At 61.8% G+C, this 16601-nt stretch overlaps 8 protein-coding genes across 8 annotated transcripts; 5 read left to right on the top strand and 3 right to left on the bottom strand.

Annotated features, from left to right (window-relative positions):
• Positions 1-55: 55 nt before the first annotated feature.
• Positions 56-4816, bottom strand: MRET_4221 (pentafunctional AROM polypeptide; the record flags this gene model as incomplete). The annotated part of the gene is made up of 1 exon (XM_027630848.1): positions 56-4816. One exon carries the CDS (start codon positions 4814-4816, stop codon positions 56-58), a length of 4761 nt encoding a protein of 1586 aa, XP_027486528.1.
• A 45-nt stretch (positions 4817-4861) lies between these two features.
• Positions 4862-6019, bottom strand: MRET_4220 (tRNA-dihydrouridine synthase 2; the record flags this gene model as incomplete). The annotated part of the gene is made up of 1 exon (XM_027630847.1): positions 4862-6019. One exon carries the CDS (start codon positions 6017-6019, stop codon positions 4862-4864), a length of 1158 nt encoding a protein of 385 aa, XP_027486529.1.
• Positions 6020-6133: 114 nt separating this feature from the next.
• On the top strand, positions 6134-6496 carry MRET_4219 (uncharacterized protein; the record flags this gene model as incomplete). Its single annotated transcript, XM_027630846.1, has 1 exon — positions 6134-6496. The coding sequence occupies one exon, from the start codon at positions 6134-6136 to the stop codon at positions 6494-6496; it is 363 nt and encodes a 120-aa protein (XP_027486679.1).
• On the bottom strand, positions 6493-7009 carry MRET_4218 (U4/U6.U5 tri-snRNP-associated protein 3; the record flags this gene model as incomplete). Its single annotated transcript, XM_027630845.1, has 3 exons — positions 6493-6529; positions 6557-6633; positions 6665-7009. 3 exons carry the CDS (start codon positions 7007-7009, stop codon positions 6493-6495), a joined length of 459 nt encoding a protein of 152 aa, XP_027486671.1.
• Positions 7010-7140: 131 nt separating this feature from the next.
• On the top strand, positions 7141-7501 carry MRET_4217 (uncharacterized protein; the record flags this gene model as incomplete). Its single annotated transcript, XM_027630844.1, has 4 exons — positions 7141-7159; positions 7201-7244; positions 7279-7389; positions 7421-7501. 4 exons carry the CDS (start codon positions 7141-7143, stop codon positions 7499-7501), a joined length of 255 nt encoding a protein of 84 aa, XP_027486610.1.
• Positions 7502-7870: 369 nt separating this feature from the next.
• MRET_4216 (homocitrate synthase) lies at positions 7871-9304 on the top strand (the record flags this gene model as incomplete). Its single annotated transcript, XM_027630843.1, has 1 exon — positions 7871-9304. One exon carries the CDS (start codon positions 7871-7873, stop codon positions 9302-9304), a length of 1434 nt encoding a protein of 477 aa, XP_027486609.1.
• A 186-nt stretch (positions 9305-9490) lies between these two features.
• MRET_4215 (permease) lies at positions 9491-11044 on the top strand (the record flags this gene model as incomplete). The annotated part of the gene is made up of 1 exon (XM_027630842.1): positions 9491-11044. The coding sequence occupies one exon, from the start codon at positions 9491-9493 to the stop codon at positions 11042-11044; it is 1554 nt and encodes a 517-aa protein (XP_027486608.1).
• Positions 11045-11140: 96 nt separating this feature from the next.
• On the top strand, positions 11141-16600 carry MRET_4214 (cytoskeleton-associated protein 5; the record flags this gene model as incomplete). Its single annotated transcript, XM_027630841.1, has 1 exon — positions 11141-16600. One exon carries the CDS (start codon positions 11141-11143, stop codon positions 16598-16600), a length of 5460 nt encoding a protein of 1819 aa, XP_027486607.1.
• Position 16601: the final 1 nt, after the last annotated feature.

Below are 16601 nucleotides of genomic sequence, written 5' to 3'. Positions count from 1 at the left end.
GCGTCCCTCGCCACGCCCAAGTGGCTCGCCTACCTTGCTATGGAATCACGTGATACTAAGGAAGCGAGGCAGCGTAGGCCGGCAGGACCTCGTGCTCGATCGCGGCGCAGGGCGGCGGCAGTTGCGTCCACAGCCGGAATTGGCGATACGCCTGTGAAAGCAGAATGTCGATGCCACGCACCGTATGCCATCCATGCATCTGCGCCAGCACCAGCAGAGGCGTGTGCTCCACGCCGTACGCCATATCGATCGCGACGCCACTCTGGGCAGGCAGCAACTCCTTGGGAAGCACAATGTCCGCCCCTTGCTCAGGCGATAGCGACGTGGCGGCCGCCGGCACATTGCTCACCACGACACGCAGCTGCGCGTGGTCGGCCCTCGCGCCCACCGACGCCAACGACGGAATTGCCTCCACATGCCACTCCACCGGCACTTGCTCGGCGAGCGCCACGGCCTTGTCGTACGTGCGGTTGTACAGCAGGATGCACGAAGCGCCGAGGCGGTGCATGGCGTACAGAGCAGCGCGCGCAGACCCACCAGCACCAATGACGAGTGCCACAAGTCCGTCCGATCGCACATGGGCGGCCCGAGCCCGGTCGTAGATCGCGTGCCAGTCGGTGTTTTCGCCGTGCAGCGCCACTCGGCCCGTGTCACTGTCACGTCGCGGCACGATCGTGTTCACCGCACCAATCACTTGCGCTTCAGGAGAAATGGAGTCCAGTAGCTGCATAATGGACAGCTTGAGTGGTATCGTGACACTCGCTCCGCCAAAGTCGGGCGCATGAAGGAGCTGCACGAGTCGCTCATCGACCGTGCTCGTCTCGAAGCGCTCATACACGTGCGGCAAGCCCAGCACCTGGAAGCCCGTATTGTGGATCAACGGGCTTTGCGACTGGGCGATCGGCGAGCCTAACAGGAACAGGCGGCGGCGTGGCAAGAGGCCTAGCAGGTGACGCGCCTCGTGAATCGCCCGCACCGACATTTGACCGGGTGCCGCCGACGACGGCATGAGCTCATGCGTGACGGGCGTCATGAGCGGATTCACGATGCGCGAGAGGCGGCCCATCTCGTGCATATTGATCGCAATCAACGGGTGCGGCGCGTCCCGTGCGACCGTCGCACGGAACGTCTCGAGATCCATCGAGTCTTGCCACGACCGCGCGACGCCCACGAGTTTGACCATGTCGCCCAGCTGGCGCCCACGATCGTACATGCGGCGCATGACCGGCGCCGTCCACCGCAGCTCGCCTGCCGTATCGTGATGCGATGCAACGATCAGTGATCGGCCGCGGGCCTCGGCCACGGCCGCCAGACGCGCGGCTGGACGGTGCATCTCGAGGTCGATGTAGTCGCAGCCCATGCGCAAGCCGAGGTACAAGAGCTCAAAGTACAGATCCTCGCTCTCGTCCGGCAGGCGACCACCCTGTGACGCGCTGCGCACCGTGTACAAAAGGGGCAGCGGTGTGATGCGCCGCAGCTCTGCGACCTGCTCCCGCACAAACGCAGGCGTACACTCGCGCAGCAAATCCACACGCAGCTCGAGCACGTCCACACCGGGCGTGATCTGCGTCATCAGCGGACGCGCCTCGTGCATGTCAGCCATCGTGAGGGAGAGGAAAAACGAGGGCGATGCTGGCAGCCGCCCCAGGCCGAGCGGCGTAGCCAGCTGCCGAGCGAGCGCCTCGGCGGTGGTATCACTGGCATTGACAGTCTCCATACACGCCGCGCGCGTATAGAGAGGCTGGCGGCGCGCATATACATCGCTCAGAGGCTCGCCGTACGCGGGGCGATCACTCGTCGCAAGGAAGGCACTGATGGCCTCATAGCTGCGCACAATGTGCACGACCGGCCCGACCTGCTCCCGCACATGCTCCAGAAGAGCGCGACTCGGCGCATACTCGACGACACCGCCGCCCAGGGCCAGGACATGCCCTGTGGGATGCTGCGAAATCAGCGATGCAAGGATCTGCGCCTCAGCTTCACGGAACGCATCCCAGCCGAACGACTGGACATACGCACCAAGATCACCATGCAGCTGCGCAAAGACCTCGTCGGCATCCAAGAACGTGCGGTGCAAAAGGCCCGCGAGACGCTGCCCCACATGCGACTTGCCCGACGCCCGCATGCCGATCAGCACGATCGTCGCGTCCGAGGCATACGCCGAGGGCGTCGGCCAGGCGCCCGTGCGCTTGGTGCGTGCGTGAACAAGGGCCTCGTGCAAGTGCGCGCCAGACACCGAGGCATGCAGCGGCCCATGCAGCACGTCCCACCAGGCGGGCCATGTCTTTTCGACGCACCGCTTTTCGAGAATCGTCGTGCTGCCAGGCACCACACATGCCAGCAGACTAAACGACATGGCGATGCGATGATCGTCGTACGACGACAACTCGGCATTCGAGGTGAGCTGCGAGATCGGCGCGCCCACAATGTCGATGCCGTCCTCATGCTCCGATGCACGAACGCCCAACTTGCCGAGCTCCGTCACCACAGCCCGCAGACGATCACACTCTTTGACGCGCTGATTCGCGATACCTGTAATACGAGTCGGGCCAGGCGCGACCGCGAACAGCATCGACGCCGTGATAAAGGCATCCGTCATGGACTCCATATCCACCGAGCCCAGCGCCCGAAGTTGGCCGACGGGCGGACCTGTGACGGTGGTAGTGGTATCGGTCTGCTCGACCGCACAGCCCATCGGAGCGAGCACCTGGCAAGCAAAGGCCGCATCGCCCTGTAAGCTCGTGCGGCCTAGGTGCGGAACCGTCACGGTCGTGCCTGTGAGCGCGGCAAAGGCCAGCGGATACGTCGCACTGCTCGCATCACTCTCGACCTCGTATGTGGGTGGCGCCGTGTACGTCTGCTGCGGGATGCGATACACATACTCGCCCACGCGCTCGACGTGCACGCCAAACGCACGCATGATGGCGACGGTCATGTCGATATACGGCTGCGAAATGACTTTGCCGCCCACAAGAGCCAGTTCCACCGGGGCCTGGGCGTACGGTGCGCAGAGCAGGATCGAGGACACGTACTGCGACGATACATTGGCAGCGAGCTCGATACGACCGCCTCGCAGGCCCATGCCGGTGCCCTCGACGCGAAGCGGGAGGCATGCCGGTTTGCCCTGGTAGTCGATGTGGACGCCATTGCTTTGGAGAGCATCGACCAGCGGACCGATCGGACGCTCGTGCATGCGCGCATTGCCCGTGAGAGAAATGCTGCCCTGACGCACGAGGGACGCCACGCCCGTCATGAAACGCGCAGCTGTGCCGGCGTTTTGCAGGTACACAGGCGCCTCACTCGCCTGCACTTGTCCGCCGTGGCCATGCACCACGAGCGTGTGGCCGTTGTCTTCCCACGCAAAGTCAGCAACACCCAGCTGGACAAGCGCCTGCATCATGACGCGGGTATCGTCAGAATGGAGCAGGTTGCGAACGCGGCACGTTCCGCCACTCAGAGCCGCCAGCACCAATGCGCGGTTGGAGATGCTCTTGGAGCCGGGCGTCGGGATCGTGGCGGGCTCCCTCGGCATGTGCGTGGACTCGCGCACAAGCATGGCCGGCGCCAGCACATGCTCCAGGAGGGAGTCGGGCACGGCACTGGCCCTCTCCTCGGCCGTGGCGCCTAAGCGGGACAAGAGCACCACCTTTTTCTGCGCACCGGCATTTTTCTTGTCGACGCGCATAATGTCCAGGAGCCGAGCGGTCGTCAGCTCACGTGCCTTGGACAGCGCCACGATGCGAGGATCAGCCAGCGACACAGGCAGATCGTACAGCTGCAGGCAGCGCGTGAGACGGCCAATTGCGACTTGCGGCAGGCCGCACACAAGCCGGGCGATTTCGGCTTCGAGGACCATGCCGATCGCGATGCACTCCCCATGCAACATATCAGGGGTCAGCACAGCCTCAATAGCGTGGCCGATCGAGTGGCCAAAGTTGACGAGGTTACGTAGTCCCGTTTCCTTCTCATCGACCGTCACGATCCATGCCTTGACACCCACACTGCCGCGGATGACATCCAGGAGCAGCGTCTGTGACGTCGTGCGCGTCTCTAGCGTATGGCCCTGCGACGTTCCATGCGCTCGAGCCGCCTCGCTCATGACCGCAGCGCGAATCGCATCAGACTGGGACTCGAGCTTTTCAAAGTCCTGCACGTCCCATATGGCGGCCGTCTTGATGATTTCGGCCATACCATTGCTGAATTCGCGCGCGGGCAGCGTCAAGAGCCATGCAGCATCGATAAATACATAGTGCGGCTGGTGAAACGCGCCAATCAAGTTCTTGCCGTGCGGATGGTCAATCGCCGTTTTGCCACCGACTGACGAGTCTACCATCGCCAGCAGCGTCGTCGGAATCTGCACGTACTTGAGTCCACGCATGAACGTCGCAGCAACAAATCCCACCAAGTCGCCAATCACGCCGCCACCACAGGCAAGCACCACGGTATCGCGCGTCAAGCGATGCTCCAGCATCCAGTCTTCCATAGCCGCCTTGGTCTCGCGACTCTTGCTCTCTTCACCAGGCGCTATTTCGTACGTCAAAAAGCGCTGGTGCGCCCCTTTCGACTGCTGGAAGGCATCCCGGAACTTGTCAACCGCCCCCAGCTGAGCCAAGTGAGTGTCAGTCACCAGCACATAGGCGCTCGACGGCAGCTCGCTCAGCAGGGTCTGTACAATATGCGGCACGAGATGGTAGCCAAGCTGGATCTTGGTATCCAAACACCGCAGCTCATGTATAGTAGCGCCACTAATGGGCGACTCAAACGGCGGCGCATGGTACGACGGCACTTTGTCGTGCACGTCCTCGTCCCTGCTCATCGTCGATGGGAAATGAGTCAGCGGCGGTCGTGCGGGTGGAGAAAATTACGTTCGTGGGCCTAGCCTACCTGGCAGCGAAGTCGCTATGTCGCTCGTATCGACGGGCCACGGCATGCGCAAAGCGCGCGCCATGTCTTCGTGTGACTTGGCACGATTTAGCTCCATGCGCATGTCGACTAGTTCTCGCTTTTTGAGAGGCGATACACGCGGTGCATCGTGCTCCTTGGCACCTGCCGTGGTGGTGAAGGCCATTTGGGTGATGCAGTACTTGGTGTTGCCGAATGGGTTGTCAAAATAGACAGCATAGCGGAGCCACTTGGGCGCAACGACGGTGCCGACACATTCTCGGTGCTCGCGGAAGCACGACATGTTGGCTTCAGGGCCGCGCGCCATCATAAACGCCTGTGCGCCCGTGAGTGTTTGTAGTCGTGGAATGTCAGTGACGCCAAAGCAATCGCCATTGCACACGACAGGCACATCTTGCCCTGTCTCCTGAGCTACTTTCGCCACATGGGCCGCGACGTCGCGGAACCGGTCCAGCAGCGCAGGCTCTCGAGGCCGCATCGGTTTGGTGCGGCAGTGAATGGTCAGCGCGCGGATGGTGCGCGTCCGCACAATACGCTCGACCAGATCCAGCGTCTGCGCCTGCGTCGGCAAAAGACGTATCTTGCACGTCACACTCACATGCGGCGGTGCAGCGCGCCGCATCGCCTTCAGGATCTCACACAGCAAGTCAGGCATCGTGAGCAGATTGGCACCCATGCCACCTAGCGTCGAGAATGGCTTGGGACAGCCGCAGTTCAAGTCGACACCAGCGACATCATCATGCTCAGTGACGATCCGCACAGCCTCAGCCGCATTCTCGGGTGTGGAAGATCCCACTTGGTATATGAGAAACGGCCGCTCGATGGGATGGCACGAAAACACCTGTTTGCCGTCTTTGATAAATTCGACGAGACCCGTCGAAGGATGAACGCGGCGCTCTGTGCCCATAATCGCACGATCTACTACTTCCGGGCCCCACACTAGGTCCGCTCCGTATTCGAGCGCCAGAAGACGGCATGGAAGAGCGCCGCTTCGCACCATAGGCGCGAGAAAGACACCTCGATCAAAGCGGGGCATCTTATCATGCGCAGGCGGCGGCAGCACATCCTGCGCATCCAGCTTGATCCGCTTCGGTGCTTGTTCACCAGGCTCTGACATCCAGCTACGCTGTCCAAACAATCGCCCCAGTCTGCTGCCGATGCACCGCCCAATGCGATGCATCCAAACGTGCCCAAGAAAAAAGTGGAGGAGGCTCCTAGGTTGCCTCGAGCCATGGCACTGCAGGACGCGCACCGGGCATGGCTACGTCGTATGGTGCTCGTAGTCGATCCCGAGTATCAGTTGCCTCCGCCCATCACATACCCTGAGGATCTGCATCCTTTGCCTGATGATATTGAGGCGTACTGCAAGTACTCTTTTCGATCCGAGGACTTGGTGTCTCAGTCGCCCCACCTCTCGAGCGCTCAATTCCGCGCGATGTGTGATCGTCATGCCGCCGTCCTGACAGAGCGGGACATCGCGCCTGCTAATTCGCGTACAGACCTCACGGGGCACACACACACGCATTCGCCGATACCTAACGCAGACGGATCGGCCGTCTCGGGCGAGACACGACCGACGTCACCTACTTGCTAGACCTTATCTAGAGGCCGGTTGAAGCCGCCCTTTCTACATGTGAATAATAAGAATACATACCGATTCATGTATTGCCGCCAGCTGTGCTCCTTTCGAATGTGTGCGTAGCCCTCCGAATTGTTCTCCACGGGTTTTCCCTGCAGGTAAGAGGGGTGTATGTCCACGTACCTTGCTCGATCCAAAATTGCCAAAGCCCATGATAGCCGCCATTTGATCAGCATCAGCATCTTGAATGCTCGGGGTATCGTGCTGCACAGGTGACAAAGGCTGCTTTGACTGTCTCGGACGTGCATCGTGCGAACGTATCGGACTTTGCTCGCGGCGTCGGCGCCAGCTATCTTGTCGTTCGTGAGGCGCGCTGCGCCACGAACGTGCTTCTCGTCCATCGCGTCGATCACGGCCTTCCGTCCAGTCACGATCACGCCTATGCCATCTCGAGTACGCACGCTCTTCATGCACTGGATCTGGCGGCGTGTCCTCATCGTAGCGGACGCGCGAACGTCGCTCGGTCATGACCGACTACCAGCAAGACGAAGTGGGTGGGACCTGCACGGGTGGAGGAGCATTGCTGACTCATCCCCTACCAACGCCGTCGCCGTTGCTCGCCCGCCTTTTTCTCGCAACGACACTGGCCCAACAACACCATGGCAGGAGGTCATCACCGTGCGTATAGAAACTGCGTATATGGCCTGCTAACAAATTAGGTTCCGTCAAGATCGATCCCGCTATTGAGCGATGGCAGCAGATGGTACGTACTCATGCGGAAGGCTCATTCACGATAGCACAACACCATGTACCAACGCTTCCGCTGGACGCCTAAGAATGCGCCTGTGATCGCCTTTTGGGGTCTGGCTGTGCCATTCGCTGCATTCTTTGCCTTTTCCAAGACCAACGTACGTATGAACATGGCCTTCTAACATGCAGACGGCCTGGGACTTTAGCGGCAAAGGCTTTGATGAAAAGCTCCTGCGTGTATCCCCGGCTGCGCAGGAGGAGTCGGAGTGAAGATAGTGCCTATCTACCTAGCCACAGAACATGTACGTAAGCTGTGCGATGTGATGATGATGGATCGTTCCAGATCGCCCATGTGAGGCATATAGCGTTGGCATCTCCCTGCGTATGCTATGCAGCACCTTGCTCTTCACGGCTCATACGGAAGCTCGTAGCATGCTGCCCTGTGGCCATGCTCCCAGCCGCCTAGCGCGAGAGGCCGTGAAGCTCCGTCGGTAGTGGTACCCACGTGGCCTTTATATTATGTAATAAAAGCGAGATGTCGGGCGAGTCATCGTGACATGATTAGAACTGTTGAAAGACGTGTGAAAATTGTATTACCCCATTTCCCCCTCGGTCCATCTTGGAGAACTACCACGAATTATGTGTGATTGCGAGAATTCACGACCTTCCAAGATGCAACGGATCGAAGGCGAAGCCTCGCAAGAGGTGAAGAACAGTCACGAGGCTGTGGACAACTCGAGCGCTGTATCAAGAACGCGGGTGGCAAATCAGGCGCAGGACAATGTGCAGCCCTTTGGTGCTTCTCGCTACAGCGACTTTTTGAGCAACGTATCCAACTTTAAGATTATTGAGTCGACGCTCCGTGAAGGTGAGCAGTTTGCCAACGCTTTCTTCGACACGGAGACCAAGATCCGCATCGCTAAAGCTCTGGACAACTTTGGTGTGGACTGCATTGAATTGACGTCGCCCGCCGCGTCGGAGCAGAGCCGCAAAGACTGTGAGGCCATTTGCAAGCTTGGCCTGCGCTGCAAGGTCATTACGCATATTCGTTGCCACATGGACGATGCTCGTATCGCCGTGGAAACCGGTGTGGATGGTGTGGACGTTGTCATGGGTACTTCCAAGTTCCTGCGTGAATATTCACACGGAAAGGATATGACATACATCACGAAGGCGGCTGTCGAGGTCATTAGCTTCGTGAAGAGCAAGGGTATTGAGATCCGTTTCTCGACGGAAGACTCGTTCCGTTCGGACCTGGTGGATCTGCTGAGCATCTACCAGGTCGTCGACAAGGTCGGTGTGAACCGTGTGGGCATTGCCGACACGGTCGGTGTGGCGAACCCGCGCCAGGTGTACGACTTGGTGCGCACGCTCCGTGGTGTAGTGGGCTGTGATATTGAGTGCCACTTCCACAACGACACGGGTTGTGCCATCGCTAACGCATACACGGCTCTCGAAGCTGGTGCTACGCATATCGACACTTCCGTGCTGGGTATCGGTGAGCGAAATGGTATCCCAAGTCTGGGTGGCTTTATCGCTCGTATGTACGCAGCCAACCGTGAGTATGTCATGAGCAAGTACAACCTCAAGGCGCTCCGTGACGTCGAAGATCTTGTGGCTGATGCTGTGCAGGTGCAGATTCCCTTCAACAACCCTGTCACCGGATACTGCGCGTTCACGCACAAGGCTGGTATCCACGCCAAGGCTATTCTGGCCGAGCCGAAAACGTACGAGATTATCACGCCTGAGGACTTTGGTATGAATCGCTACGTGCATATTGGCTCTCGCCTCACGGGCTGGAACGCTGTGAAGAGCCGCTCGAAGCAGCTGGGTCTGGAGCTCACGGACGATCAAGTCAAGGCTGCGACGAACCGTATCAAGGTCATGGCGGATATCAAGGACCAGACGATGGAAGATGTCGACGCCGTGCTGCATGTGTTCCACCGCGCGATCAAGAATGGCCAGGATGTAGGCCATGACTCGACGTTCAACCGTCTCTTCCAGCAGCACATTGAGGCCCGCGGCACGGACGCGATTGCTGAGGAAGAAGCCGAGGCGCAGGCAGCGAAGTAGATAGCTTGGCAAGATGAAAATAAGATTCGCCCTCCGTAAGATAAGCTGTTTTCACAGAATCGACGGCCTGTGATTGGCGCAATCGTGGGACTGATAAGAAAACCGGCGCAGCACGCAATCGTAGGACTGATAAGAAAACCGGTGCAGCACGCAATCCAAGAACAAGGAACGTATGCCTGTTCTTCAATGACTCGTCAGGAGAAAGAGCAGACTCATGCCGAGGCAGAAGAGCACGGGGAGCATGGACGCACATCCATGGGCGAAAAGCTTGATCAAGTGCTTGAGCCTCACCTGGATGAAAAGTCAGATAACAAGCTCGTGGGCATGCTCAACAAGCGCCACTGGCGCCGATTTGCATGGCTCGAATGGGGGAATATTGATCCTATCAAGCCGGAAGAGCAGCAGATGAGACATCCCTATGTGATCGCTTTGATATGGGTAAGTATGAACCTGAACGTGCTCAGCTTTTCGACGGGGATGGTCGCGCCTGATATGGGGTTCGAGTTTCGATATTTTAGCTATACGACATTAGGCTTCCTTATCGGATGGGCCATTTTTCCAGCAGCCTTTACGATCTTTGGACACAAACTGGGTATGCGTCAAATGGTCCATGCAAGGTACTCGTTTGGGTACTTTGGAGCCCCTGTACCTGCTCTCCTCACCGCCCTGACGGGTCTGGGCTACGGTATCTTGAATGCCATTGTGGCAGGCGAGACACTCCAGGCCGTATCGCCTCATGGGTCGATGTCCGCCACGGTCGGTATTGTGATTGTGACGGTGATGGCGCTTGCGGTGTCGTTTTGTGGTATTCGAGTCCTCAATGTGCTAGACATGGTGTTTTGGCTGCCTGTGTTGATTAGTTTCGCCATCCTGGCGGGCGAGGCCAAAACAGGTCCAGAAGGACTGCATGTGCTTCCTCAAGAGCCGCGTCCGACGGCGCGCAATGTTTTGGGTTTAGGTTCCTTGCTCTCTGGCTTTTATGTGTCCTATGCGTCCATGTCGTCGGATATTTCGATGTACTACCACCGCGACCGATCCTCGTGGCTCTTGTTTGTCATTTCGTGGATCGCACTCCTTTTTTCTGCGCCGCCCATCTTGATGCTCGGTGCTGCCTTTGCCACGTCGTCGCAGCGAGTCCCTGCGTGGAATGACGCCGTCAGCAACAACCCATCGCCTGGGCCGCTGATGAATCTCGTGCTGTCGACGCACCTGGGCAACTTTGGCAAGTTTTTGACCGTGCTGATTGCGCTCTCAGCCGCTTCGAACATGATGACGTCCTTTTATTCCATTGGCTTGTGCTTCCAAACAGCCTTGCCGCCGCTCAGGATCTTGCCACGCTTCCTTTTCCCGCTCGCAGCCACAGCGATTGTGCTGCCACTCGCGATTGTGGGTCAGACGTCGTTTTACTCCACGCTGAGCAACTTTTTGAGCGTGATCGGATACTGGTCGGCCCTCTATGTGGGTGTCGTTATAGCCGACTTTGTCGTCATCCGCCGATGTCGCATGTCTTCGTATGACGTGTCGATCTGGAACGACTGGCGCCAACTCCCCCCGGGTATCGCGGCCATGACGTCGTGCGTGCTCTCCCTCGGCCTCGTGGTCCCGTTCATGGACCAGGCATGGTTCACCGGCCCCCTCGGAAAACACGTGGGTGACCTGGGCTTTGAGCTAGGTCTGGCCGTGACGTTTGTATTATATTGCGTATTGCGCCCTGTAGAGCAGCGCCTCTTCCGGCGCTAGGCGCCCCTAGCGGAGGCGGCTGTAGTCACGTGTTGCATCCAACACACGCGCGTCCTGTGGGAGCTCGGCGCTTCGTCACCGCGTCGACCTCCGCCGATGGCCGACACGGACGATGTGTCCCGCATGCCGCTCGAGGAGCGGCTCGCATCCAAGTTGTGGAAGGCGCGTCTGTCCGCGTACGAAGAGCTAGCGGCGTCGTTTGCGCGCACGCCGTCTTCAGACGATGCTCTGATACTTGCGTATGCGAGGCAGCCCGACACGCTGCGTGGCATGGCCCTGGACGCGAATGCCGCCGCGCAGGAGAAGGGCGTCGAGTGTTTGTGTGCGTTTGTGCGCTATGGCGCGCACCATGCGGGCCGCACGCGCGATGTCGTGATGCCGAGCGTGGCTGAAAAGTGTTTGGGTTCGATGCGTACAGGCACACGCAAAGCGGCGCTGGAGCTTGTCCTGCTCTATGCCGAGCACGAGGATACCATGGGATGTGATGGACTGGTATCAGACATCTCAGACAAGCTCGCAGCCAAGCAGCCCAAGGTCGTGGCGGCGAATGTCGCTGCCCTCACAGCGCTCGTGCGTGCCTTTGGTGGCGAGCAGGTCAACGTGCGCCTCGTGGCCCAGTGCGTGCCCAAGGTATTTGCGCATGCCGACAAACAGGTGCGGGCGGAGGGCGCCGACCTGGCCGTCGAACTGCACCGCTGGATAGGCGCGGGCCTCGCCCCTGTCCTGGCGCAGCTCAAGGACATCCAGGCCAAGGAGCTCGAGCAGCGCTTTGCCGAGGCGCCCGCAGCCACTGCGCCGACGCGCTACCTGGCCTCACGGCAGCCCACAGAGGCCCCTGCGCGCGAACCTACGCCGCCACCCGCGGCCGTGGACGAGCCACCGCCGCCTGCGCCGTCCGTCGACCCATACGACATGGCCGAGCCAGTCAATCCCCTGCAGAGCCGCCGACTTTCGCCCACATTTTTCGATATGGTCACATCCACGAAATGGCAAGAGCGCATCGAGGCGCTAGAGTCGCTGCACGCGGCGCTGACCGAGTCGCCGCGCCTCGTCCGCGACCCGGGCCTGGACGAGTATGTTCAGGCACTGCATGTGCGCATCCAAAAAGATGCGAATATCAATGTCGTGCTGCACGCGAGTCGGTGCCTCGAGGCGCTCGCGCGGGGTCTGCGCCAGGACGGTGCGCCGTATACGTACGTGCTCCCGACATTGCTGGACAAGCTCAAGGAGCGCAAGCCCGCGACGCTGGAAGTCCTACATGCGACGCTCGATGCTGTCTACCTCTGCAGCGCACTCCCAGAGATCCTGGAGCCCGTGTCCAAGGCAGCCGTGCACAAGAATCCTGCCGTCAAGGCGGGCACGATCCGGTTCCTTGGCCGCTGCCTCGCTTCCGCACGGCCGTCGCCGCAGGACATAGCTGTCGCGGCGCCTATTCTCGTGCATGCCATGTCGGACGGCACGGGCGACGTTCGTGATGCAGCCGCCAGCAGCATGGGCGCGCTTCTCCAGGTCGTGGGTGAGCGGCCGCTCTTGCCGTACTTGGACAAGCTCGACGATTTGAAGCGGGCCAAGGTGCGTGAGGAAGCCAACGTGCGCTCTTCGACCGCGCCAGCCCCGAAAGCGGCGCCCGTGCCGCAAGCCTCGCCTGCGCCGAAAGCGGTGCCTGCGCCCAAGCCCGCCGCAGTGCCCAGGGCCGCTCCTTTGGCCAAACCTGCCGCAGCGCACAAACCCATGCCTGCATCCAAAGCTGCGCCTTTGGCCAAGTCCGCCGCCAAGCCCACTCCGCCCACTGCGTCCCGCGGCGCGCCCGCGCCGAAAGCCGCGCCCCGAACGGCTCCCAAGGCAGCTGCACGCGAGGAAACTCGTCCTCGCTTCGCACCCGAAGAGGCAGACGCACTTGCGCGGGACCTGATCCCGCCTCGCATCCAGGAGCAGCTCGCGTCGTCCCAGTGGAAGGAGCGACTCGAGGGAGCCCAGGCTCTGACGGCATGGCTCGATGACGCGGATGCCGACGTGCTGGCACACTTTCTGGCTCAGCGCCCTGGGTGGCGAGAGAGCAACTTCCAGGTCATGGGCGAGGTGTTTCGGTGCATGCAGCGCATGACGCAGCTGCCTACGTTTGGGCGTGCGACGGTGGCACTCACCGTGCAGCCGATGTGCGAGAAACTCGGCGACATGAAACTCAAGGCGCTCGCGGGCGAGACGCTGCTGCAGTATGCCGAGGTGACGTCCCTGAGCGCTGTGCTCACTCACGGCGTGCCGTGGATCGGTGCTCTCAAGGCGCCCAAGGCGCAGGCGGACGCACTGGTTTGGATGGATCAGGCCATCCTCGCCTTCGGCGCCGTCGGCCTAGATGTGCCGGCGCTGGTCACGTTTCTGGGGACGTGCCTTGCGTCAGCGAATCCTGCCATACGGACGAGTGCGACGGCCGTCGTCGTGACGCTCGCGAGATTCGCGGGCCCGTCTGTCGTGTCTCTCCTGCCAGACATCACGCCACAGCTGCGCTCGACGATCGAGACGCAGGTGCAGACAGCGCCGCCTCCGCCGCCTCCGACGAGATCGGCGCGCGCAGCGGCACCCGTGCCCGAGGATGAGCCAGCCGAGGCCGTCCCGGCAGCGCCTCTGGACGACGCGCTGCCCCGCGTGGAGATCGACACACTCGTGTCGCCCGCGACGCTCGCGTCGTCGTCGGACAGTGCGTGGAAAGTGCGCAAGGAGGCGCTGGAGCGCATCCGCGATGCCCTGCGGCCCCATGCACGCCTCCGTGGTGGCATGGAGCTGGCGCAGACACTCCGTCCCCGCTTCCTCGATACGAATTTGATGGTACGTACGCTGGCCCTCGACATGGTGATCATGCTGGCACAAGGCACGCAGCCATTTGAGCCCCTCGCACGTGTGCTCGGCGCGCCCGTGACGCAGGTGCTGGCCGACAGCAAGGCGCCTCTGCGGGCGTCGGCGAAGGCCGCGCTCTCGGCCATGGCGCACGGCCGCGCCTTGGGCCCGTTGCTCGCGCCGATGGGTCACGTCCTGGACGGCAAGCATGCGAATCCCACGCTCCGGCAGGAACTATTTGCCTGGCTGCACACGTACATGACAGAGACGCCCGGCAGCCCTGGCGACGTGCATCCTCTGATCCCGTCGGTCGTCGCTTCGCTGGACGACCGCGCGGCGCCTGTCCGCCAAGCCGCGCAGTCGCTCCTGCCCTTCCTGGTACAGTATGCCGGGCCGAAGGCGCTGTATGAGGCCGCCGCGCAACTCAAAGGTGCCTCGCGCGCCACGGCCACACCACTCATTGACGCGGCGCGCGGCTCGGCGCCCAGCACGGGCCGTGCGGTCAGCACGGCGAGCACAGCCAGCTCGGCCAGCTCGGCCAAGGAGCCTTCGCGAGGCGCAGCTCGGCGCCCGCTCCCGCCGCGTGCGCCGGAAACGCCGCGTCTCAGTGCCGTGAACCGCTCGTTGGCGCCGCGTGCGCCGCGGCCCCACACCGAGACGGCCCTGCTCCTGTCCGCGGACGCCAAGGGCAAAGCAGCCCGCGAGCGAGCGAGTCGGACGCCGCTGGTCGTCGATGGCACCGTCCGACCCGCGGAGATCGAGGCGCTTCGGCACCAGATGGACCTGTGCTGTGCGCCCACGCTCGTCGCGGCCCTGTTCAGCCAGGACCACCATGCGGAGCGCGACTATCTGCAGGGCACGAGCGACTTGCTCGCCTACCTCGCCAAGGCGCCGAGTGCGCCTGTCCTAGCGCAGTCCGATGTGCTCATCAAGTATGCGTGCGTGCGCGTGCTCGACAGGCACACGAGTGTGGCGCTGCGGTGCATGGAGCTGCTCAGCACGCTCATGGACGTGCTGAGCGCCCACGGCACGCATCTCACCGAGAGCGAGGCCCAGGCGCTCCTCGCGACGCTCCTAGTGCGTCTAGGCGACGCCAAGCCCATGTTCCGCGAGCAGGCGCGCGACTTGCTCCGCCGCTCCACGGTCCTGTTCCCGCCCTCGCGCGTGTTCTCCGTGCTGCTCGAGCACGGCGTGACGGCTAAGCATGTACGCACGCGCGCCGAGTCGCTGCAGGAGCTGGCGTTCCTGCTTGGGCGCCAAGGCCTAGGCGTGTGCACGCCGTCGAAGGCCTTCCCCGTGATGGCCTCGTGCATCAGCGATCGCGACGCCGCCGTCCGCGGCGCCGCGCTCTCGGCGCTCACCGAGGCCTACCAGCTGCAGGGCGACGCGCTCTGGCGCCTCCTCGGACCGTTATCGGCACGTGACCAGGCGTTGCTGGAGGAGCGGTGTCAGCGGACCATGACGCGCCCGGCGCGTCGCGCGGCGCCGGAGGAGGACGATGTGCTCGCGCAGATCTGCCGTGACGACAAAGAGGAGAGTATTGCAGGGCTCAAATCGCTGCAGGCACAGCTCGGCGAGCGGTCCCTGCCGGCGTCGGATACCGTTCATGCGCTCTTGCACGCATGGGACGCCGTGGGCCGCGAGCCCGAGCTGGATCACCGCTATATCAAGCATATTCTGCAAAGCATCCTGGTCCTGCTGGACACGCACATGCGCCTGGACGCTTCGCAGCTTGCGCCCTTGCTGGAGGGCCTGCTACGCCGCCTCATGTACGTCTCGGCGCAAGACCATGAGGCGTCCCAGACACTGTCCAAGCAGCTGAACGCCGTGGTCCTGCGGATCCTGTCGATGAGTCATGGCGACGACGTATACCAAGCCCTGTTCTCGCTTCTCGTCTCGACGACAGCCGACGTGGCCGCGGGGGATCAGGCGCAACTGGCCGAGTTGGTGGTCAAGTGCCTGTGGAAAGTGGCGCGCAAACTGCCCGCCGCTCTCGAGGCGAAGCAGGTGCATGCCGAGGCACTACTCCGCAGCGTCGAGGGCTTCTTCGAGGCTATTCCACCGAGTGAGTGGGCTCAGCGGGCGCAGAAACATGTCCCCCTGCGTGATATCCCCCTGATCACCGCCACGAACGTGCTCAAGCAGCTCACAGACACGCTCGGCGAAGGTGCGTTGGCCGCCACGGACGCATGGACAGAGCCGGAGAAGACGCACGTGTACCGCTACCTCTTGCGCCTCCTGCACGGCCCGAGTCCTCCGCCTGCGGCCGATGCGCCCTCATCGCCACCGCCGCGAGTGCCGTCACCAGCGCCCCCAGCCGCTTCCGACGACGCGCCAACGGAAGAGCTACGTGCGATCTTCGACGCCATCTCCCAAAAGGACAAGTCGCGCGCGGCGATTCGCGACCTGTACGAGTTCCAAAAACGGCACCCCAGCATGCACGCAAGTATCGAGCGCTCCCTCCAAAACACAGGCCCCATCTTCCAGCGCTACATCAAGCGCGCCCTGGCGAATCACGCCGCCGAAGACGAGGCACCCGCCCCACCCACGCCATCCACCAGTGTGGACGCACGTCTCGCCGAGCTCAAAGCCAAGTTCCGCCGCGAACCGTCGCGCGACGCACCTGAGCGCATGCAGAAACGCATGTCCATGTCCACCGAGGCATTGCGCACCCGTCTCGCCACCATGCGCACGGACGACGCCGCGCCATCATCGACCATGTGAC

Source organism: Malassezia restricta, chromosome VIII, assembly GCF_003290485.1.
Source record: "Malassezia restricta chromosome VIII, complete sequence".
Taxonomy (NCBI): Eukaryota; Fungi; Basidiomycota; class Malasseziomycetes; order Malasseziales; family Malasseziaceae; genus Malassezia; species Malassezia restricta.
The sequence above is the reverse complement of the archived record's forward strand: the minus strand, read 5'-3'. Positions and strand labels throughout refer to the sequence as shown.